General features: G+C 40.3%; 1 protein-coding gene across 1 annotated transcript; it reads right to left on the reverse strand.

The window, feature by feature from the left end:
• Window positions 1-25997, reverse strand: ANKMY1 (ankyrin repeat and MYND domain containing 1). The gene is given in 17 exon segments (XM_032201883.1): window positions 1-56; window positions 719-873; window positions 2494-2560; window positions 4451-4616; window positions 6207-6320; window positions 7071-7202; window positions 9449-9556; window positions 11446-11544; window positions 11546-11608; window positions 13850-13990; window positions 14535-14706; window positions 16146-16204; window positions 18261-18425; window positions 19211-19427; window positions 20509-20945; window positions 21421-21567; window positions 25875-25997. Coding segments are annotated over 17 exon segments (2421 nt in total).

Consider the following 25997-nt stretch of genomic DNA (forward strand, 5'->3'; position numbering starts at 1 on the left):
TTAGTTGGACAGGCACTCCCCGTAGTACACAAGTTTTACATGTATCCAGACAGCCACTGAAAGACAGATCAGTCATAGAATGACAGTAGTTCTGCATTCATTTTCATACTTGACAGATTCCTCATTCACTATATGTGAACATCTGATATAGATAAAGTAATATAATTTCTTATATCCACCATGCTTGTCTTCTACTGCTACATAGCATGTCATTTGTGTAATGTGGCCTCTTTTTTTTTTAATCATTTTAATCAACACGTGGTTTCTAAGATCCACAGTAGTGTGGCATCGACAATTCCATACATAAAATCAGAAATCCCATTGATACCTATTCTAATATACACATAGAGGTTATTAAGAGACAGTTTGTACATAAAGTCCTACTCTGTCTCACTTGTTAAATTTACCATGGTCCTTCAGCCTGGAGAGTTGTCTGTTGATGTCTGCAGTAGCTAACCTTAGTCTTTGGAAGAGTATTTCCTTTGCTCAGCACTCACCTTACAGGTTCTTCTCTCTTGAAATGAGAGCAATGACACTGTAGCAGCTCTCTTAAAGTTGGTGGTTTTCAAAACACAGTTATTCAAATGAATTAATCAAACCTTCTTGTTTAAATTTCTTCATAAAACACGTCTTACAGATTCATTACAAGGAGGACATGTCCAAGTCAGTACACATGTACAACACACTGTACTCATATAACAATGACATTCAGACCTACCCAGCAATCCCAAGCACTCATGCCTATGCCGTTCATTCCAGGATTTCCTTCTGCAAGTCTCACTGCAAGTGAAAACTTCATGACAACGCATGCAAGGTGACAGCTGAACACCAACAGAACGTCCACACTGATAGCAGTATTTAAAGAATGGCAGCCTAGAACAAAGGTAGTTGTCAAAAAAAAAATATTAGTGTTTGTTTAGTCTTTTTTCTTAACCTGGTAGCATGTCTATTACAACACAATTAAATCCAAATGGAAACAATATAGAAACAAAAATGTCATAGTACTCAAGGACAGGGAATCAGAAGACTGCAGCTTATCACAGGACTCTGCGGGGAACAGGCTGCGTACCAACAGTAAAGCAAGCCCCCCAAAAGCCAAGTGTTCTAGTGAGAAACATACCCAAGCCTTTACTAAACCAGCAACTACATCCTGTACTACATTGTGTGCTTTAATCTACTCATGACGCTGAGTCCATTTTCAAACTGGTAGGCAGGACAAATTATATATGGTCGGAGATAATGAAGCTAAACCGGCAAATTTGAAAACCCTCATAGAATATACTGGAAGATTGCAGAGACAAAAGGGACACCCATAGGCCACTGCACCACAACAGTTATTCCAAGCTGGAACAGAAACAAAGAGTGCTTGGGCTAGGTCTTTCAGTAAGAATGGGAAGCAGACTGTTAGATGTACTTGCAAGCTTGGCTATGTACTTACAATCTTTTAAAAATATTTAAGAACCCTTTACAGCACAGATTTCCATAGTATGGTCTGAGCCAAACAGTTCTATGCCTGTGAAATTTGACAAGATCAGATATAAGATAAAGCCAAAAGCTAACCATGCAAAAACTTTAATTCCTGTGATACTATTACATTTTTTTAAAGGTTAAGATACATCTAAATACTTTATAGCTTTTACAGGCAATATTGAATACATTGTATATACTACCAAATTTTTATCTTACAGCCTTCCCGCTGTGTGATATGGTCTCTATTAAATGCATTCCTTTATCCCTCCCAATAGCTAGCAAGTTTCACTGAGATTTCATCTCTTTGCAAGTCATTGTTGAAATCTATTCATGAAATCTTTGTATGCTACTTTAATGTTCCAGATTTTATTTTAAATCATTTTATTTTCTTCTGGCAATCTCTTCACCTTATACTACTATCTGTCCATCATGTTGCAACAGAAATGCTACCTCAAAATTTCTCTCTTCAAAAGTGGAACAGTTCCTGATACCTATGTTACCTGCTCTTGATTCAAATACTGAGACAAAGTTGAGAATCCTGTGAATTCCCTGCAGCAGGAGAAACTGATGACAGAATTCAGTATCCCTTAGGCACATATTTCCATTACTATTCAAACTTTTGTTACTGAACTGTTTCAAGAATGTTCCCAAACAGTACAAGTCTCTCCTGCAATTTCCTGTAGAGTCCAGAAAAACGATACAAAATTTGTATGTGCCTATTTCTTAGCATTTGCATGCTACTTTGGGATACTGTTGGTGTGAATTGGTTTAAAACACTAGGATACACTGCTTCCTACAATAAGGCTGAGTATTATATAGGCTCTTGTGATGAACTCTGAAGCTGAAAAGGAGCGATGTGATCACAACTAGGAAAGAAGCTAACTTCACCTGACAAGACTAGATAGACTAGAGGGGAAAATTAGAAAGGAGAACAGCAGGGTGATGACAGTCTCTGCGAGGAAAAAATAGAACCTGGTCATTTCTAGGAACAGTCAATACTTATGTGCAGTATCTCTGTCATACCTCACTTCTTCCACATGATGGCTCTTCTCTTTCATCTTTGAAACACATGCATGAATGATTGAATCCACTACAATAACATAAGGAAGAGGAGAGAAGAGAGCAAAAATCAGTACTCCAACTTGAGAATTAGAATACCAGTCACAAAATCCACCTTCGATAGAAGTCTATTTGGCTCACCAGACATTACCAGATAGGCCGTCTACTGTATGAAATTTGAAGATACGTAATAAAATGCACATTACATCAATGAATCAATCATAGGATATGGATATAGGCTGGAAAAGACCCCTAGGATCATCAAGTCCAGCCACCAACCTAGCAGTACCTAGTCCATCACTAAGCCATGTCCCTAAACTCCATGTCCACACATCTCTTAAGTACCTCCAGAGATGGTGACTCCACCACTTCCCTGAGCAGCCTGTTCCAATGCCTAACCACTCTTTCTGTGAAGAAATTCTTTCCAATCTCTAATCTAAACCTCTCCTGATGCAACTTGAGGCCAATTTCCTTGCATCCTATCACTTGTCACCTGACCAAAGGGACTGACACTCTCCTCACTGCAACCTCCTTTCAGGTAGTTGTAGAGAGACATGAGGTCTCTGCTCAGCCTCCTCTGCTCCAGACCAAACAACCCCAATTCCCTCAACCACTCCTCATACATCTTATTTTCTAGTTCATTCACCACCTTTGTTGCTGTTCTCTGAATGTGTTCCAGAAACTCAGTATCTTTCTTGTAGTGAGGAGCCTAAAACTGAGCACAGCACTTGAGGCACAGTCTCACCAGTGCCATGTACAAGGGGATAATCACTTCCCTAGTCCTGCTGGCCACACTATTTCTGAAGCAGGCCAGAAAGCCCTTGGCTCATATACAGCCAACTGTCAACCAGCAACCTCAGGCCCTTTTCTGCCTGGTAGCTTTCCAGACACTCAGCCCTGAGCCTGTGTTGCTGCATGGGGTTATTGTCACCCAAGTGCAGCACTGGACATTCAGCCCCGTTGAAGACCATGCAGCTGGACATGACCCATCCATCTATCCAGGTACTCCTGCAGAGCCTTCCTATCCTCAAGCAAATCAACATTCCTGCCCAACTTTGTGTTATCTGCAAACTTACTTAGGTACACTTGATCTCCTCATCCAGATCATTGAAGAAAAAGCTAAATAAAACAGGCTCCGATCCTGAGCCCCAAAGAATACCAGTAGTGACCAGCCACCAAGTGGATTGAACGCCACCCACAACAACCCTTTGGACCCCACCATCCAACCATTTTTTTTACCCAGTGAACAGGACATCTGTCCAAACCATAAACCAAGCCTCATCCACTAAGTGGGTCATCTTAACATTGAAGGAGATCAGGTTAGGAATGTCAGAAGCCAACAAAAAGAGCCAAAGTACTTTTGAAAGAAGAAACCACACAGATAATTTACCTTTACTTCCTGCTGGATGCCAAGCCACAGTATCTCAGGTTATTCTGAACTGCAAAGGTAACAATCTGATATTCTGAGGGCACTTCCCAAGTGTGATATATAAGTGCAAAGTCTGGTATAGTGAGATCAAGATTCCAAGCCTGGTTTCACCACATATTTGAGCACTACTGAGGAAGTCACTCAGATCATCTTAATGTATATATTCATTTTTGCCACTCTAGTAGAAGAAGAGCATTAAATACAACCAAGGTCTCAGGAAAACAAGCTCTCTCAGTCACTCATTAACACATGGTAATAGATCTCGTATAGGAATTCACAAGGAAGAAGGAGCTAAGCTCATACTGAGATTTCCTTCACTGTGCCTTGTTTGTTCTTTTCAATGTTTGTAGAACCCTTAAACCTCCTTATCAAATATGTAAGGCAGTTTTAATTGTTACCTTTTCAGACAATACTGGAATTATAACAGTAAATTCCCCTTCACACCTGTTGATACTACCCTTAATCTTGAAATACTCCTAGGCTTGAACTAACATTTCTTGGATCTTCTCAGCTCTTCTTGATCCCACTCCTTCTCTTTCAGGATGACATGCTCTCGGAGCTTTGCTGTAATGTGTTCCAGCAGTGACTGGCGTGTTTGAAAAACTTCCTGCTCAGATGCTGACAGTATGTGGTATGGTGTGTTAGCAATTCTCCTATCCTGAAACATACTCCAAGTTAATTCACTAATGTATGGGAACACAAATCTAAATAACATTTTTTTCAGAGTTAAAGCCAACCCATTCCAAAAGTGCAGTATCATCACTGATGGATCCTGGTTTGGAGCTCAGTCTGTGATATAGGCACAGGACATGCCCAGTTTAGAAGTTCTAGTTATTTCAGTTATCAGTTTGGTGAGTGCTCAGTAAGTCAACTAAAAACAGTTTTCAAATGTTTCCCTAAGGGGGAAGTTGCCCTCATCTTGCAGGGCTCCTCTCCCAGAACTTCTGGAAGCACTGAGAAGTTTCCTGGAAATGAAAGACATCTTGTCCACTATTATATTTCTGCATTCGCCATACTGCTTCACTGTAGTGAGTGACAACAAGAAGAAAAAGAAGAAACTAAGTCCAGAGCCAGAAAAAAAAATAAAGTATCTGGATTATGGTGACTGAGTTTGCTTATGATCACAGCTATAAACTGTTTACTTTCCTGTTTGAGGATCAGATTACAAGCAAAAGAATCAAAATTAAATTTCTACACAGCATACTGGTACAGGATGCAAAAAGCCTCATGTTAGCTCCAAGCAGGCTGCTCGGTGAACAATGTGCAGTGGTGGATCCCACAGTCACAGAGCTATATTAGCCAGCTTGGAGGCAGCTGCAATACTACAAGGTACGTACACACTCCTACTATTACTTTTGTTTTTCTCAGAACAAGTACCATCCCAGAGATAATCAATCTGTTTATTATGTAAGCTTTTTTTAAGAAGAAAGCTATAAAAAAATCTTTCATGATCCAAGGCATAATTGCTTCTAATCAGAGCTGTCAGAGAATCCCAGGCTTTTTAAAGGGTTATTTTTTGAAATAAATAGGTTGAGAAAAAATAATAAGGCAGAAATTTAGTAGTTATACTTCACAGTAAGATTAGTTAGTATTAGTTATATTACAGTGAGATTCCTTTTATAGTGAATTAATAAATGATAAAGGCTCACTCTAGTAATTCCCTTTATTTAGTAAATATATACATAAATTACTTTATATGTAATATATAAAATTTAATACATTATACATATTTTAATGTATGTTTTATTCAAATATTCTTTTGTAAACACATTATTTTAAAGTTTGATTGGTATTGTCTTTTCATAGCTTATAACACACCTCAAATTATCATCATAATATATGCACACTATATATTATCATAGTATATAAAATAATCATATTTTTATATAATTATAATATATCATCATATTTTCTCATGGTTTGATTGTAGCCTCGTGAACATGACATCTGTTTTTAATGGCTGGTTTTAGGATTAGAATTAACTTTTTTCAATTCAGTTATGAATGGAATCTTGCTATACCATTTGACAGCACAGATTATCTTCACAGGCTAAACTGTTAGAGATATTCAGACTTTAAATGATTAAAGTTCAGAAGCAAATGAAAGGCATCTCATGACATATGTGGAGAGAAAGCAAATTTCCAGTGAGCATTTCTGAAGAAGATACCAGACAAATCATAAGGACACAATGGACCCTATATATGAATGGATGCAAAGAACACAGTATTTTCCAATATTTAAGTCATACCTGATAATATTTGTAATAGGCAAAGTCGACAGCTGTTCCCACAGCTTTTTTCTGTCCTTCCTGAAGAGTAACTGGTGCAAGGATATCTGCACCAGCTTCAAGCAGCTTATCAACCTGAAGAAAACAAATCATCATACATCCAAGCATAAAGAAAAGCTTCCAACAAAAATGTCACAGCTGAAAAGACAGGACTGAGTATCAGAGCTTGATCTCTATTTGTGAGATTATTTTGTGCATCAAACCATGCATTTCTTCTGCTCCTTTAAAGCTGTTGATGGATTGACAATCTAAATGTGTTTTATAAGTAAAGCCTTCTTTCAGGCAGTTGCTATTTGTTTCTGGGCATCTTAAAATCTTGCAGCAACAGATGAAGCCAATCGCTTCTTCTGCCAGACCCCTCAACAGCAGGCTTCTTTACCTCCATTCTGAATAGAATCAGTTCTGTGCTCCCTGGGATGAGAAGACAAACTCCAGTTTTCACAAGGTCAAACACTGCCATTGACTTCAACAAGAAGTGCGCTTATTGAAAGTCATATTCACCAGTTTACAGTAACGCAACATCTCTCTCTTCATGTGGATGCTTGGTGTGTTTATAAAAGCAGATAACAGTCAGATCTGATACAATCACCCCATTTACCTTTAATGTAGTTTTTGCTCTTCTAAACAAAGAGGAAACATTTACTCAAACATGAAAATGAATTTCCATTCAAACCCCCTGTTCTACAGGACAGAAGAACAGCATTAGGAATAAACAAAAATGAATTGTTCTTCACAGAAGCAGTTTATCCATTAAGCAGTAAAGGAACACAAGGTACCTGATAAAAATCAGTGCTTTTTTCTGAATTGAAAAAAAAGTGCACTCACCAAAGCAATCCTCTGTGCTGTTGTTCTCTGTTGTTCATACGTGGTACTGACAGCTGCACAGAGAGCATTTTTTACCACACCACTTAATGTCAAATTAGGGTCAGCCCCATGCTTGAGGAGTTCAACCACTGCCTGAGAATGTGCATATGCAAATGTGGAAAATTAGTGGATCAAGAAGCCATTTTTGATAGTTTCACAGCACAAAAGTGAGAACCTAGTCACATCAGTCCAGACCCTAAAGCTTTTCAGTATTTAACACAGCATGCTTGGAATATCTGCTAGTACATGTCACAGATTTGTGATGTACAGTCCACACTGGTGAGGCCACACATGGAGTACTATGCCTAGTTCTGGGTTTCCCAGTACAAGAGAGATCTGGTGCTACTAGAAAGAATCCAACAAAGGGCCACAAATATGAGAAAGGGTCTGAAGCACCTGTGGTAGAAGGAAAGGCTGAGTAAACCTGGTCACTTAAGCTTAGACTAGAGGAGACTCAAGGTGTACATAATAATAGATAATGTCTATTTATAGAAGACGGATCCAGGCTCTTTTCAGTGGTGCCCAGTGCCAGGACAAGAGGCAATGGGCACAAACTGGAACACAAGAGATTCTATCCAAACATCTGGGAACACTACTGTGCAGGTGACAGACACTGGCATGGATTGCTCAGAGAGGTTGTGGAGTTTCCCTCCTTGGAGATGATCAAAAGCCACCTGGGCAAGCAGCTGTGGGTTCTGTTTGAGCATGGGGTTGGACCAGATAATGTCCAGCAGTCACTTCCAACCTTAACTTTTCTCTGATTCTGTGATACTGGAGCATACAGAAGCATGATTGAAAATGTCATCATGAGATACTTACCAATAGTGAAAAAGACAGAAAAGCATAGCATTAAAAATTACCTGTTCTAACAAAGATATATATTTTTTTAAACACTTTACCACAAAGATAAGGATTAGATAGGTTGGTCACTTATATTCTATTAATCATTACTTCATCACATTAGCTTCTGAGAAGGCAGGAGAACCAGTAGCATTTGTTGGCTATGGGACTATTTTAATGGGAAATCCTAAATTTCAATTATTGTGTTGCAAGAAAACACTTTTTTTTTTTCCAGAAAAATACCAAAACTGTCTTTGAAAATTATGAAGACAGTGTAAGGAGCTCCCAGTTGAAAGATTTCAGACAATTTATTCTATGTTGTATGCAGTTGTAGCTATTTCTATTATATCTTCTTCCATAGTCCACAATCTTTCCATATTACGTTGCATTCAGTTTAATTTTTATAATCTATTGTTTTCCAGTGAAATTTGTATCATTAAAGAATAGTAAAAAACACACAACAAATCTTTCCTATCATTTGTCTTGTGTATACTCTAAAATGTGATAGACTAAAAGGTAAAATGTTGGTTTCATCAAAAACATTGAAAAGGGTTTCCCCCTAGGTTTGCTTGTAGCTATGTTTCCAAGATAATAATTCTCTAGGTTATTAGTGTGCTTTTCTACTGGTGAAAGCAAGTAGAGAAGCAGAAATCATACCCCTACCCTGATCCTTGCAGCTGATTTCAACCACTAGGCTGCAGTCATGCTTGCTCCCTCAATGTCCTTCCCACAGCCTTGTGTGGTGACTGCACAGTAGCTGAGCTCAGTAGGGGTACCTGGGTGCCACTCATTCTCCTCCCTTGCTTTATGTGTGTCCAGAAGCCCAGACACACAGAACTCTAATGCCATAGAGGCAGACATTGCTTGCAGACACGTCTGCTTCATTAGCCAATTTGCTTGTACGTCTTCTCTTGCACTATGCTGGCTGCTGTAGACCTGCTCTGAAGGGCCCAGTGTGGGCAAAAGGCAGTCAATTCCTTGCTCCAGGAAGACAGGTGCTAACTTCAGACATTGAATTCCACCGTGTGAACTACAGTCCTCGTCTGTGGAGTGCTAAGCCTCATTACATCCCAAAACTTTTCTAAGTCTGCTGATCTATGAAAAAATCAATGATCAGACTTCTTAATAAAAATAACTAGCTTTTGTCTTCTACACAGAAGAAAGTGTTCTGACATTTGGTTGGGTCGCTCTGGGCAGGGAGACAGCATGTCAGAAAATTGCATGTTCTTGTAATTCATCAAACAGAATACACTTCTCCAGATGTCCAGGCCTTCTGAATCCTACCCAAATACTTCTGGCTACCTCATCCTATAGTCATTTAGGACTCCTCTATTTCAGCTCATAAAGCACCCATAGGTTTAAAAGTAAAGTAAAAACTTCATTTTCACTGGAAATTTATGATTGCAAGCACCATTCATTATGCAGCTTGGCTGTCATCAGATAAGGCAGACAGAAATGAAGAAGTACATCAAAAAATTAAGGAACTTAAAGATACTCACCAAGTCATTCCCACTGGCAATTGCTAAGGAAAGTGGTGAATGGCCACTCCACAATATGTTTGGATTTGCCTTATGCATTAAAAGGAGACGGATAACATCTCTGGCATGCTTTGTAGGCAGGTAAGGTGGAAAAAGGTAGAATTAGATCATAATAAAGTCAACTTTTTAATATTAAATAAACATCATAATAATAGTATAATTGATAAAATGAGCCGCATAAAACACATTCAAAACTTTCACCTAAACAATGATGTTATAATAAAAATACACATCCATTTTCTCATGGCTAAGAGCCCAAGCACAGTGGTGTTATACGTAAAACCTCTCTGCAATTAGATTACCAAACCACATCATCTCCTGCTACAAGAGTGAAGGTATGTCTCTTGTCAAATACCATACTCCAAGTGTATGCATCCCAAGTCTGCTAGAAAAATCTTACTATAATACGAAAACAAATGCACATAGGTTAGCGAATGCCAAAACTAAGACCATCTAACTTCAGATTGGCCTTGTGGATGATAAAAGTTAATGGCGAAGTAAGACATGGAAACTCGACTAAAAGAGTTTCCCTTCTCAAATGGAAATCCAAATCTTAAGAAAAATTTTCCCCCCAAATGCTAATACATTTTTAATCTGTACAATATTTATAGTTCAGTAGGAGAAGAGTTTACTCCTTGAATTCTGTCAGCAATAACAGATGAGATGTCTTCACTACTACTACTAATCATGCCTGACCAATCTGGTGGCATTCTATGATGGAGTGACTGCACCAGTTGACAAGTGAACACTGGCCAATGTCATCTACTTTGACTTCTGTAAGGCCTCTGACACAGTGCCACATGACATCCTGATCTCCAAATTGGAGAGAGATGGATTTGAAGCGTGGACCATTCAGTGGATAAGGAATTGGCTTGAAGGTCGCGCCCAGAGAGTGGTGGTCAAGGGCTCCATGTCCAGGTGGAGGCCAGTGGCAAGTGGTGTCCTCAGGGGTTCTGTCTTGGGAGCAGTACTCTTTAATACCTTTAACAATGACATTGACAGTGGCATTGAGTGCACCTTCAGCAAGTTTGCAGACGACACCAAGTGGTGCAGTTGATACCAAAGCACGAAGAGATGCTGTTCAAGGGGACCTGGACAGGCTGGAGGAGTGGGCCTATGTGAACTGAATGTGGTTCAACAAGTCCAAGCGCAAGGTGCTACACCTGGGTCAGGACAATCCCAGACCAGAGTACAAACTGGGAGAAGAACTCATTGAGAGCAGCCCAGCAGAGAAAGACTTGGGAGTTCTAGTGAATGAAGCTTGACATGAGCCAGCGGTGCATGGTGCATGCAACTCAGAAGGCCAACTGCATCCTGGGCTGCATCAAAAGAGGAGTGGCCAGCAGGTCAAGGGAGGTGATTGTCCCCACTTGGAGTACTGTGCCCAGATTTGGTGCCCCCAGCATGAGAAGGATGTGGACCTATTAAAGCAGGTCCAGAGGAGGGCCACAAAGATGATCAAGGGGCTGGAGATCCTATCTAATGAAGAAAAGCTGAGAGAGCTGGGGATGTTCAACGTAAAGAAGAGAAGGCTCCAGGATGACCTTATTGTAGCTTTTCAGTACTTAAAGGGGGCTTACAAAAAAGATAGAGAGCAACTTTTTGCTCAGTCAGATAATGACAGGACAATGGGGAATGGTTTTATACTAAAAGAGGGGAGATTTAGATCAGAGGTTAGGAGGAATTTCTTCACTCAGAGGGTGGTGGGGCACTGGAACAGGTTGCCCAGAGAAGCTGTGGATGCCCCATCCCTGGAGGTGTTCAAGACCAGGTTGGTGGAGGCCCTGGTCAACCTGGTCTAGTGAAGAGTGTCCCTGCCCATAGCGAAGGGAAGGGGGGGAATTAGGTGATTTTAAGGTCCTTTCCAACCCGAGCCATTCTATAATAGTGAGTTTTCTCATTTGAGATTAGCTTAGAACTACTCTCTATGAGCAGAGCCTCAGATGCTATGCTCTTACCTCACTGTTATCCTCTCTTTCACATGCAATATGCAGTGCACTTCTTCCACCTTCTTCAGGAACAGGACCACCATTGGAAGAGAAGTACTGTCGTGGCGGGTCCTGCTTCGTTTTTCAGTTGCAAAGTGACACCACCTGACAAGTTGGTTTCCTTGTCTTGAGGCTGATGAATCTAAGTGAAATTAGGTGCACATTTGTAACATATCTTAAAGATAAGTTAACAGAAAATAAACCTGCTTGGTCAATCCTTGATCTGGATGTAAAATCATGAATAAGACTTGTTCAGCCCCACAAAATCCACAGCTCCCCTTTTTCCTACTTTCTTCCTGACATTCATGTTTCAACTGCCAGACTGCTTTAGGACTGCACACTAAGAAGTTTAATAAAACCACTTGAGGAATCTAAGGAAAGAAAATTTTAGAGATATAAGTTAATAGCTTACTGGGCCAAATGATACAGTTTAGGAAGTGGGAGAGAAGAAGCAAGCACAAGGGCTTCCTTGAGTCAAACTCATTCACATGTCATTCACTTAAGGTCTATGAATACCAGCCAGTACCGGCCAGACCAATACAAAGAATATATTTGAGAAAGTAAATCTTGCCTACACAATGTCTGGGAATTCTGCAATTGAATACTGTTTCTACTTAAGAACAAGCTACTGAAATACAAACTGAAAAAAAAGCCATCTAAATCCCTGTGCTGCAAACGTTCACCTTAGTCCTTGTCACAGTAAGAAAAAAATCTATCAGTGCAGTTATATAAGCCAACTCCTTTTTTTAAGTAACTGGGGCCAAATGGTATGCCAGGGACCTGGCCAACAACATCACAAGGCCACTCTAGTTATCTCTGAATTTTCATGGTGAGCTGGGGGGGATACTAATGGCCAGCAAATAGAAAACATCACTCTTATGGGCAAGAATGAAGGGAACAATAGGCTGGTCAGCCTCACCTTAGCCTATAGGAAGCTGACAGAAAAATCTTTTTGAGAAACCACCTCCAAACATATTCAGGACAAAGTGACTGGGAGCAATCACCATGGATTTGCAGTGGGAAAACCATGCCTGACAGATATGATAGCCTTTTATGACAAGATGAGCATCTCAGTGAAAGATGGAAAAACAGTGAATGTTATTTATCTTGATTACAGTAAGGCTTTCAATAATGTCTTACAGACAGTGAGGTGGATCATGGCTTGTGATCAGCAGCTGGAAGTCCAGCTGTGCTGTACCCCCAGGTGGTTACCAGGGCCAATACTATATAACATCTTCATTAATTACCTTGATGCTGGGACAATGTGCACAGTCAACAAGTAAACAGACAATACAAAACTGGAAAGAGTGGTTGATACACCAGACAGTGCTGCTGCTACTCAGTGGGAACTGGAGAGGCTGAAGAATTGGGCAGAGAAGCATGCCAACAAATTCAGCAAAGGGAAATGCAAAGTCCTTTACCTAAAGAAGAATAACGCAAGGAACCAGTACATCACGAGGGCCAAACAGATGGAAAATAAATAAATAAATAAACTTTCCAGAACAGGACCTGGAAGTCCTGGTGGAATGTAAGTTGAACACGAGCCAACAATGTGCCCCTGCAGCATAGAAGATCAACAGCATCCCAGTGTGCACAAGGAAAAATGTTGTGACTGAACAGGTTGCCCAGAGAACTTGTTCTTGGAGATTCTCAAAAAACAATTGGACTAGATACTGAGCAACCTGCTACAATTGATCCTGCTTTGAGCAGGGATATTGTACTGCACAATCTTCAGAGGTTCCTTCCAACCTTTCAACTGTTCTAGTAAGATAATTCCATCATCACAGGACTTCAAGAAATTTCTCAGGTAATAAATGCCAGAAAAAACATATTTTGCTGGTTATAGCTCCAGCAGCGGTAGAGAGTTATCATCACACATGGCAACTCTAACTAAAAAGTTCTATACTACAAAAAAAGCATATTGCTGAGCTGGCTTTCTGCAATTCTGGAAGCATAGTGAATGCTCCAGGAACCCAACAGAGGCAGCCTAGATTCAAGGAAATGAGACATAGACAGACAGACAGACAGCAATAGCTCAGCTCCATGGAGATGAAACAAGCAGGTCTCATCATACCTTTTTGTTGTCATTATGTCTTCAGACACTTCTACTAGAGCACAAAAGAGATTTGTGATTTCTTTTTAGTATAAGACGTGACAGCAAAATACTCTAGTGCATCAAAACAGAAGAATGCATTTACTGCAACCCAATACTATTGACCTCAAATGGATTTTTCTTATTTTATAAAGGTTATCCCAATAGACTGCAAAGATTTCACTGTGAAATCAAGCAGGCAGAAAGCTCAAATCCCTGCTTAGGTCCTGTGCAGTTTGAATATCAACAGCTGAAAGAAGATGAGATCAGAAAGCAACTCACCTTGTCTGGACCATAAACCTCATTTCCATCTTCTGCCCTTGCGTCAAGATCTAGGACAGAATTTAGGAGGTATTGCATTATCTGGACTCCTTCCTCCCCAGGAATTGAGGCAGCTATGTGGAGAGGAGTTAAACCCCCTAACTGAAAACACAAACACAGCATTAAGATGTAAAGCATAAAGCATAAGCTTAAAGCATTATGTTTATCACAAACAGAAATTAAGCACCACCAAATATTATTTTTTTTCTGATGAATAAAATAAGATCACTCTTCCTACGTGTTGCGTCTCACTAACAGTTACCATAAACCTAGAACCTAGTGCTACAGAACTATGGAACACTAGAGGTCCCAGACACTCAGCTTGGATGTAGATGATAACAACAGCTTTACCAACTTGAGGAACAGTTCCACAAGCATTCCCCAGCCACTCACAAGCTTGGCAACCAAGGAAATGTATTGAGAAAAAAACAAACAAACAAACAAACAACAACAACAACAAAAAAAAACTCTGAGAATAAGAAACGTTGAGTTCTTCTTACTAAAAAAAATATTTGAGATAAACAGTTTAAAGAGCTTGCTCTCCATTCTAAAGCTGATTCTAAGACTGAAGGTATTTTACCGTAGGGCACTAAAGCTGCAGCATGCATCTAGAACACCCCCAATATGAATTATAATCCAGTAAAACCTTGGATGGAAGACGCACATCAGTCCTGGCTCCCCTTTCTACAAGGAGTTCCACTGCCTCTGCATCTGCAGCTTTAACAGCAAAGAACAGAATGTGTGGTGGAACCCAGGCTACATTGGGATCTGCACCTCGGCGAAGCAGAAGTTGGATTGTCTCCCATCTCTTCTGTTGCCTAGAATTGACATGAAAAATACCAGAATAACTTATTAGCAACTTTCAAGAAAAATGTCAAATCTACTGGACTAAGATGACCCCCAGGTAATAGAAATTAAAGCTGTCACTTTGCAGAGGCAGGACATGGCACTGTGTAGGGAAGCATCACAACTGTCCTACACCACTCAGGCAATGGTATTATAACCTGAAGAGGGAACAAACCTACCAGTGTATCTCAGCCCTCTAAGCTAAAGGGGCAGCATGCAAAAGCAGTCCCTGTGGTCATAAAAAGCCCTTGCATGGGCATCTATAGGCAAAGCTAGGCAAATTTCTCCGTACCCCCACCAGTCACTCACATGTGACATGTAAGCATTGAGTTTTAGAATTGTTTAAATCAAAGAAACAGACTTATATGTCCTGTAATCAATATTTCATTAGAAGGTTCTTTCCTCAGTAATACCTCATTCATCCATCCCAAGAAAACAAAGCTATATTTCCCTTAAACAAAAACTGGAACAGGAGCTATATTAGACTAGAACAGTATATTTCAGGAGGCTTACCTATGATTCCCTCTGCATTTTCATGTAGTCTAACTATCCACACACCCCAAAGAAAAACATGACTCCACCAAAAACATTTTAAAAAAATGGTGGGCAAACAACACTTGGAAGTCACTTAGAAACTCTATCACAAAGTGTTCTCAGCAGAGACTTATATTCTCAGGCATAGTATTAAATCAGTTTTACTCAGTTCAGTGTATCTTTATATTCCAGTGAAGAGCATGCAATACACACAACGTTTCAGACAAGAATAATTATGGGAGGACATGACACAGAAGTAAAATATAAGGGGTCAAGGCCACCAGGAATTTTCAGTTTCAGAGTTTCAATGTAGCAGAATGACCTCCAGTGGCATAAAATGCAACACAAAATTTTTGTCATCTCCAGTGATCACTCTGGTCACAAAGCAAAAGGCAATTATGTGGCCCTTTCAAGAATCCAAATGACTAAATAGCTAGACTATGTTTCAGGTGATAGTGTCGAACAGACACTTGCAGAAAACAACCAGGAAGTTCATATGGAGTCAAGACTTCAAGAAGTGAAAGTATTCGTTTCCTTCCCCCTGTCAATACTACACTGTAAGTGTGCACTGCATACTTAGCATCTTTTCACTTTTTGCTAACAAGAAACCTTGTCTTGCTCAAGCACAATGTCCTTTGATTGAAAACACTTTTCTTCTGCTATCTTTGCCCACTGTCTGCCTGAGTTACCTTAGAGTGTATAAACAATGAGGGCTTCTACTGACATGAAAACAAGATCTACCTAGTGAAACATGCAAAAAAATATCTTTCCCTGCAAGGGATGTACCCTTCTGTGAAACAGTGAAATACTGTTACCTTCTTTGTACAAAAGGGTTTTTATGAGGGTTGATCTCCCATTTACAGTGTATGCGACTTACTTTAAGATTATGCCTTCAGCCCCAACAACTGTTTCTGAGGATTCTGATTGTTCACTCCTCTTAAGATTTAAAAAAAGAAAGAGGTTACAAAAATGAAAAAAGAAAAAAAAAAAAAAAAGACTTCTAGTGACTCAGCATATTAACACATTAGAACAGTAACACACTGCAGCATACAATTATAATGGAATCCAATTAATAAGTGCTAGAGAACATAGGGAGAGACTCTTTATCACAGAATCACAGAATGCTTGAAGTTGGAAGAGACCTCTGTGTCCATCTGGTCCAACCGCCCTGCTCAAGCAGGGCTACCTACAGCTGCTTGCCCAGGACCATGTCCGAGCAGCTTTTAAAGATCTCCATGGAAGAGACTCCACAACCTCTCTGGGCAGCCTATGCTAGTGCTCCACTACCTGCACAGCACAGAAGTGCTTCCTGGTGTTTAGGTGGAACCTCTTGTGTTCCAGTTTGTTCTCATTGCCTCTTGTCCTGGCACTGTGCACCACTGACAAAATCCTGGCTCCATCCTCTTTGCACTCTCCCTTCAGGCATTTATAGACACTGATGAGATCCCCCTGAGCCTCCTCTTCTCCAGACTTAACAGTCCCAGCTCTCTCAGCGTATTCTCATAGGAGAGGTGCTCCAGTCCCTCCCTTCATCATCTTGGTAGCCATCCACTGCACCCTTTCCCATATGCCTATGTCCCTCTTGTACTAGGGGAGACAGGATGGGACAATGGGATACAGTACTACTGCTGCAGCCTCACCACTGCTGAGTTTATCAGGGAGTGTAGCAACAGGACAAGGGTTAATGGTTTTAAACTAAAAATAGTTATGTTTAGATTAGGTGTAAGGAAGAAACTTCATGATGAGGGTGGTGAGGCACTGGAGCAGCTTGCCCTGAGAAGTTGTGAATGCCCCATCCCTGAAAGAGCTCAATGCCAGGCTGGATGGGACTTTGGGCAACCTAATCTGATGGAAGTCGTCCCTATCCATGGCAGGGAGGTTGGAACTAGATGATCTTTAATCTCCCTTCCAACCTAAACCATTCCATGATTCCATGATCCAGCTCAGAGAAAAAGTGAAAGCAACATTTATTTTTCCTTGCTGAATCTCAGAGACTGTGACAGACAGAATTAAGCACAGAAAGATCCTCTATCTATTCCCAATTACTTTGTATTACCTACAAAATGAGAGGTAATAGCTTCATATTTGTTTCTGTTAAATTTTGAGCAGTTGCTTTGTATTGATCTCTTACTCCCCTTCTCCCTTTCCCATAAAAATATGGCTACTTTAGCAATTGGCCACCACTTAGATATACTCCTGGAAATGGAACAAGGACTTCTGAGCAACCAAAGATTATTCGGTCCTTAATTTCCAACAAGTTTGCACAGTATACGGGCCACTATCTTTCTAATCTCTTTTGAAAGTCTCAGTAGCACCCTTCCATTTCTAGCATTCACTGAAGTATCTCTACCTGCTCAGACCCCTTTCTTATCTATTATGTCATCCTGGCTAGTGATTCCTGACACTCCTTGTTTTCATATCCTTTAGTATTCCCAGGTTTGCACTATTGTTAAATGTATATTATGGTCTAGATAAGAAGATTCAGAGCAGACATTTCTCTTTGCAGCAGGATGAAGGCTAGGGAGGCTAGGGTTCCTTTGTGAACCCCTCCTCGCCCCCCTCCTCAGAGTGATCAGGAGCCTTCTGACAGTACAATTGCTTTTTACTAGCCACCTCAATGATGACAGCAGGATTTTATAGTACTAGGAGAATCACCTACCTCCTATTGTTCTAATTACACTTCTATGAATCCCACCAATTGTCCTGCTGCATCTTCATTGTCTTAAACACCTAGAAAACATGGCCTGACATCTCTGCTATTGAAACAGTGCCTTATTTCACTTGCAGAGTTACTTGTTACTGCAGTGGAGCTCAGTCCTTTGAGTTCGAAGTCAGCATTAAGAGTATGGATTATTCTGCATCCTCAGAGTGCAAAATGCACAAGAGTTATGATTTTTCATATGGAGTACACACAGTAATTTTAAAAATCAAGCTTACAACTTGAGAAGATAATACATTATATTCTGTCCTTTTCCGTAAGAAGCAAACAAACCTTGTTACTGTGCAAGTTCCTCTCAGCAATATTACCCTTAAAAGATTCTTCTGGATAATAGAGAATAAAACACATGGAGAGAGCAGATAATCCTTCATCACTACACTTATTCACATCCGCTCCACTATCAAGAAGAAGATTGATAACATCATTGTGGGAATGAACCTGTAGAGGGGAAACACCCATACTTGTACACATATGTACACACTTCTAGCTTTTGACATGAAAAAAAAAATATAACAGTTTTAAAGTAGTGCTAATTTAGCTAATTCAAAATTGTATTTCCCACAAAATAGAAACTCAGTATTGAACTAGGTCTTCAAGATTTCAGAATACATGTTTCAGCTAAATTCCATTTTCAAGTACACCCTTCTTTTTTCTTCCTTCTTTAAGAGAATTCAGAAAGAGACTAGATGTTTACAGGAGAAATAGTGTTCTAGATTACTATCTTGATTTTACTAGCAATTTACAATGAATGCCAAGTATTCAAGTAGCAAAAAAGGCACAAATAAAAAGATTGGGGAAGGGAGATTTCATGCCCCTCCTACAGGAATTGAAGTTGTGCTTGCATGGTTTCAAGCCACCATCAAAACCATTTCAGCAAAACCAGAACAACTGTCTGAATTTGATTTTGGCGAGGAGAAAAAATAAGGGCATCATCATATCCAAGAACATACATGTAGGTCTACTGCATAATCTTAACCTAAAATCAAGCTTCACATTTGAAATCATTCCTAATATTTAACCAAGGTCTTATTTTAGATAATTTATTTCCATGGGTTTTGGCATGATACCAGGCATTACAGATTCTACTCATGCCAGAACTCTTTTCTGTTTTTCTTGTTTACTGAACATTCCTTTCATATCATGTAATGAAACGACAACAAATTTATCCAGCCTACTATAGCAGGAATTTTGTCATTGCGTGGTAGAGTCATGCTTAGTCTTACCGCAGCAGCAGCAAGTGCTGTGTATCCATGTCTATCAGCTACATCTGGATGAGCAAGTTCATTCCTCAGAATTGCATAGACCCCATCAAAATCTCCTCTTGCTGCCTTCTGAATTAAGTGTTCTGCAGCAAGTTCCCTGGGGCCTGAAGGCCCATGACTACTGCGGATTCCACTGAGAATGAGGTTGATATCTGAAATGAACTCCACTTGACAGTGCCTAGAAAACGACAAAAACAAAAACAAAAACAAAAGCACTGCACAACTAAGCAGCTAGGTATTCTTAGATCACTAGCACAGTTAAAGAAAAAAACACATAAGAAGAAAACATGGAGATGATCAGGATGGACAAATAAGGCCAGCTATAATTAAATATAAATATCTATTTCAGATAGCACAAGCTTGCTTACATTACAGGAAAAAAGGCAAACCAGTGTATTAAGTGTTAGCAGCAGCACACAGATTTTAACTACAGAGGAGTTCAAATATCCAACCATCAAAATATCTGCTAAAAGAAGAAAACAAAATCTAATTTCCGAGTATTTCAATGAACCGATTTATCATGTACACACAGGATAACTGTTCACAATTAAATTTTCATCACTTGCTTTACCTAGGACTACAAAATATGCATTCCTGGCTTGTGTTTCCATCAACAAAGCAAAGAAGAAAATACTCCACTGGCTGAAAGAACACTTCCACATACAAGGACAAAGTTACATATAAATACCGAGATTCAGTCAGCAGTTGTATTAACTGTAGACTAGCTGCAGCACGTTTTGTATTGCCTTGAGGAGAAGAGTCAAGACAACCACTAAAAGGTATGAGTGGCCAGATTCACAGTTCTTTGGAAAATCTGCCACTATGTCTCTTCATGTTTCCACCTCTGCGCAAGACACTGCACTCTCTAAAGAGAAATGGTCATCTCTCATAAGAGACAAGGGCTGTGAAGACCTAATTCCTTTCAAAACTGGACTTCCAGGAATTCTGAGAAGCAAATAATTAATTTTTAATGCTATTTTTATAGCTGTTACCAGGATAAAACCAATGTTTGACATAAAGGAGAGAAACTTCATTTAATTTGTGAACTGAGAGCTGATTATTGTTTGTTTGTTTTCTTTTTCTTTTTTTTTTTTTTTTTAAATCCTCATTGCCAACTTGTAATCTCAAGATCTCATAAAAAGAATCTGGAGTACATTTTCCATCATGCAACTTAAATTTGAAAATAATGAACACAAAATAATGCAGAGAAGAAAAAAATCTAAAAATCTATATAAAATGAACAAATCATCAACAGTTACCTGTGCTTATAAGCATGCATTTGCATTCTAACCAGCAAAGGTGTTACATTTGCAACAGGCCAGTGGTCCTCCTCAGGCAGCTTTGTGGTGTTCTGAAAATACCAAGCATCACATTCTTCCAGGAAGGAGTGAGTCAAAGCAAGATGATCTGTGTTATGAGAATATGCAAAGACTCCTTCAGGAAAAATATCCTTATCATCAAAAGGGAGATGTTTATAGCTATGGAGAAAAGGGTCCTCCTTAACAGAAATATACTTCCTTTGAGACCTGTCGTCAATATATCTGCAGTGTTCTGGATAATCCAAGACAGAAAAATAACCAGGTACTTCAGCACACAGTTTAATTAGATGATTCCCATGCCACAAGCCAACATCCTGACAGCCATCTGGATAGCTTTCAATCCCTGGTCCAAACCGCTCATCGCATTTGTACAGCCCCTTTTTGGAAACAATTACGTTAGTATCAGTCAGAGATCAAACAAGTTATACAAAAAAGTCTGGTTTCTCCTTAGATTAATCTGTCTAGTTCTGGCCTTGGTGACCCAGTTCCTATTGACAGACTGCTGAAGCCATTCTGAACTGCAAAGCCCTCACATTCTCTTTGGTATATATTAGATATTAAAAGAAAATTTTCCAGGCATCAGTTTTTTAGTTCTGGACAGATGGTATCACATTTTATCCTTCAGTATTTCCCTGTGCAAAAGTTCAGTACACCAGAAGATGAGCAGTGGAAATGAGTGCCCTAACCCACTGGAGATCAAAGCATGAAGCTTTTTCTCTCATCCACAAAAATGTTAAGGGAGCTGCTTGAAACATACCAACAAACAAACAAACAAAAAAAACAAACAAAACTGACTTTGAAAGGCTAGGAAATTAGGAAATCACAGTAGCAACATAGTATTTTTCCAGTTACCTGAAATTTTTTGCCATCCTTCCATTCCAGGGTCCCATAGCCTTCCACATGGCCAAGATAGAATGCCCCTGTGAATTTGGAACCATCAGGCTGGTAGCAAATACCCTTCCCATGGCGATGGTCCATGTAGAACTGTCCCACATATCTCTGTAATCCACAACAAAGGAAAAAGATAACAAGGATGATATAACTGAGTGGACAGAAATAAGTGTTGCCTCCTTAACTGAAACAGAGCAGGACTAACAGGGTGAAGGAGATCAATATATGAAAAGATCTCAAGATCTCAAGTCCATTTTAGTCACAAGCTTCAGAAATCAGTCAGGATTTACCAATTGCTCCCAGCAACTGTTTCAGTATGCAGCTAGCCATCAGCAGTCCACACTACTTCAGCAAATGTATCTCAGTGTCGTTGGATATACCCTGTCAAGTGATGCAGGTTAAACCAGCATCTATCAAGTGTTCAACAGCTTTCATAAGGACTTGCATACCAAAACATATGCAGTGGGAAATTCTGCATTCAAAGCAAATTTGAAAGCAGTAGAACTGTGAAAATACAAGTTTGGCTCAACACCAAGCTATTATGAACACACTCTAATGCAGAAAAATCTAGCAAAACCAAATGAAAAACATCTCACCAAAAAAACACCTAGCTATGTGCTTGCAAATGACTTATTAATGAAACAGAAGGAAAAAGCTCCACATATGGAGAATGCTCCACATATGTTCCTAATTCCAGATGATGAAATTATGTTTGGCATGTGATTGTGACCAAGGGCTCAGAAAGCATGTGCAAGGAGATGACCTGGGTTCAGAAAACAAACAGAGGCAATTGGTTAGCCTCTTTCTAGGGCAATCAGCCCCTGATATCGGAAAGAAATTGTCTTAGGTTGCAGGATAAACTTACAACAGTCAGGAAAAATGGGGACCTGCCTACCAGGTCCGCTGGTTGAAATAAAGCTAGGGAATGAAGAAGTGAAGCTTGAATTTTTTGTTGGTTACGGGAGCTTCTTTCTCTGTGTTAATTAGTCTGTAAATGTAATAGGAGCAACTGGCCAACAGGAAAAGGCATTTTTTTGCAATGCTTGAAATTTAAATTGGGAAGAATGATTGGAATTACAAAATGAGAAAAACAGTCAAGTTTGTTTCATGGTACTAGATTTAAAGGATGCCTTTTTCTGCCTGCCCATAGCAACTGAAGACCAGAAACTCTTTGCCTTTGAGTGGGAAAATAATAACAGAGGATGGAAAACTCAGCTTACTTGGACAGTGTTACCACAGGGGTTCAAGAATAGCCCCACCATATTCAGGAACTGTGATCTTGACATTTGAAAGACCCCCTTCGGGAAAAGGGGGCACTGTTGCAATACGCAAATGATAGCTACTGAAGAAGAAAAGGAATGTGTATTGTATATCCCAACTGTTGAGGGATTCTTGAAACAGCAAGGAGGCCATGACTTGCTGCAGCTGAGCAAACCAAGCTACCAGGATGACTACAAGAAGTTCCCATGACAGTGTTCCCACATCGCCCAATTGAGGAATTTAGAAAAATATTGTTGCCAGTAGCTGGCTTCAAGGACAGGATCGACGTGACTGCTAATCACAAGGGGGTTGTTTTCTTGCAGGTGGGGTTGTTTTCTTGCAATTGTTTGTCTGAGTGCTTTTGACCAATAATATTGTATGAGACACTATCTGCCCCTGTTAAGTTTGCTATAAAAGTCAGGCTATTCAGGTAATAGAGAGAGAGCATGATCTGACCATACTAGTGTCCGTCGTGTTTTTGGCCGTTCTTCCTGTAACAGTTTTTTAATCCAGAATGGTCTCTCAAGCATGTTGAATTGCTAATACAAAATTAACATCTCAGCAGTTCAACCAGCCTGCTCTCCTTTCCTAAAGATATCATTTGAAGAGTAGACAATATGGTCACAAAAGCAAGCACACCTCAGGGGCAGGACACGAAGAGACTTAACTGGAATGCTAGGAACAGGATTAGGAGTTTTAAATGGAATTGATTCAGAAATATTAATGAATAAGCTAGCCACAGCAACAAGTGATTAGACAAAACTAAAACAGCCCCTACAATCATCCTTATTGGCATTGGGAACTAGCCAATAGCAAGTTTCAAAGGTGTTACCGAGATGGGAAAAGGCTCAAGACCAACACCACAAACTAATAACAGATGCACGTAGTATGGTTCAAGATAAGGTATCTTTAGCTCTTAGTTGTACACAAGCACAGTTATCGATGCAGGCAACGGCTGCCTTGATCATCGGAGAAGGAGGTGAAGGCATTTTTCCAGCTGAAGTCCAAAAGACTGTTTGGGACAATGCCAATGATTTTGAGAAGTTCCAATCTTGGTGGACTCTGGTAAATTTTACCTATGATCCCATTGTTAACATGGCTACTGCCTTTGTGCTTACTGTAAGTAATGCCACAGTTTATGTTATCCACCCCATCATTGCACTAGGATTAAACCATGAGGAGACAGTTCTCTATCCTTTGGAGCATAGAACATGGGCACAGATGGAGAATGGGAAATGGCAGTCTGTAAATCTAGAATCGCATGTTACCCAGCAACAACAAGGATTTATTTGTGAAAGCAACACAATTGATGCTCAGGATGTATGTCTTGACATGGAGCAAGCTGTTTGCCACTTTGAAATTCATCCAAATACTAGTCAAAAGACTGTGCTTGTATATATTGGTCAAGGCTGTGTAAGTTTAAGAACTGCTTGTGCTTTTGTAGAAGTAGATAAGGAAAACATAACTCTCCCTAGCAAAAATCACTCTAACTTTTGTATTTGTAACTTTGTTAGAATCGTCGAGTGTGATTTTCTATATTTGGCACCAGTGGTATCCCACCAGTTGATCAAGTCGAACAACACAATGTATCACAAGTTATTACCTACAGCTATTGGGATGAACCTCATGTTAGTGAAGCAACTAGTTAAACACCAAGACCTGATCAAAATTTTAAAAAGCATTCAGGAAAATGGAAAGAAGACTCTAATCACTGTCCATCATGATACAAAGGAAATAAGAAGAGTTTTGCAAAGAGTAAAACAAGACAAATCACAACTGGTGGGACGCACTCTTTGGATGGTCGCCAACTGCAACTGGGATTTTGAACACCTCGAGATACCCAATTATTGTTTTACTGATAATAGTTGGTGTAAGTTTAATATTGTCTTTTGTAATACTTGTTTGGAATTGGAAATTGTTACAACAAATGGCTATATTAGCTTCCCTGACAAAAGTACGTGGCAAGGCATTGAGGGGTACATATCACAGAGACTGGGAACAAGAATTTTTGTATTAAGTAAAAGAATTTACTAGATTTTCCAAAAAAGGGGGGACTGAAACATGGGATTAGAAATTAGAGAGCGATTGATTAAGAATGAATATGTAGGCAACACTCATTGCTTAATATGTGCTACATTTGTGATGTGCCTGTGCTGCGCTTAGGCCTCCAGATAACAGGAGCCCCTGGGACCCCAAGAACCAGATCAAACCAACTTTATGGTTCAGACCATGGCCCCTGTGACCAAGGGCTCAGAGATAAGGAGGACGGTTCTTAAAAGGGCAAGAAAAAGAATGTCAAACATGCAAGGCCTCGAGATAACAGGAGCCCCTCAGACCCGGAGAACCGGACCAAACCAACCTTATGGCCCAGATCGTGACCAAGGGCTCAGAGAGCATGTGCGAGGAGATGAGGTGAAAAGTTCAACCCTGATGAAGACATCTTACTTCATCCTCATGACCCTCAGCGCCCACCACCAGAAGGCACTGCGCAAGCACAGAGGGGAGGAATTTATGGAAATGACTTATTGGAGCTAACTTTAATACTAAGTAGGGACAGCTTATGAATATGTATAGGCATACTGGGAAACCTCATGCATATGTAAATCTTTACTGCATATAACCGAAGCAAGTTGCCATGTTAGAGGCACACGACTTTGGTGGGACTACCCCCCATGCCACCCAACGCTGAATAAACATACCTACTTTACAGTCTTACTGATTGTGGAGTCAGCTTTCCGTAAGTCAAATCCACCTGGTGAATGTGCTCTCAGATGTTACACAGACACTAGGAAAGCAATTGCCTTACTCAGGAATAAGCTGAAACTACTTAGTTTGGCAGAGAGTTATATCGAGGAAAACCTGCATTTCAGAGACACATCTCCTTACAACAAAGTGATGCCATGAAAGCATTACCTCCAAAACATCACCTTGTATATTTCATAGCTGGAAGGGGCTACTCTGCAAAGCACGGAACTAAAACAAAGGGGGGACAGGAGGACAGAGGGCCTTACTTGGCTGGCTCCGTGCGGCCGGGCAGGGCAGGGCAGGGCAGGGCAGGCCCCCGGCACGCTGCTACTCGGACGGAAAAAACGAAGGCGCCTCCGCCCACCCCTCTCCCCTCGGGACCACAGACGAGTACCCCGGCAGCGGCGTACCTCGCCGGCCCCCGGCCCGCAGAGCAGGCCCCGGCCGCCACAGGGGCCGCATGCGGTCGCCCCCGCCTCCTCACCGCCGCCGGCCACCGGCTGGCCGGCAGCTCGCCCGGCATCGGTCGCCAT

The sequence above is a fragment of the Aythya fuligula genome, chromosome 22 (genome assembly GCF_009819795.1).
Source record: "Aythya fuligula isolate bAytFul2 chromosome 22, bAytFul2.pri, whole genome shotgun sequence".
Taxonomy (NCBI): Eukaryota; Metazoa; Chordata; class Aves; order Anseriformes; family Anatidae; genus Aythya; species Aythya fuligula.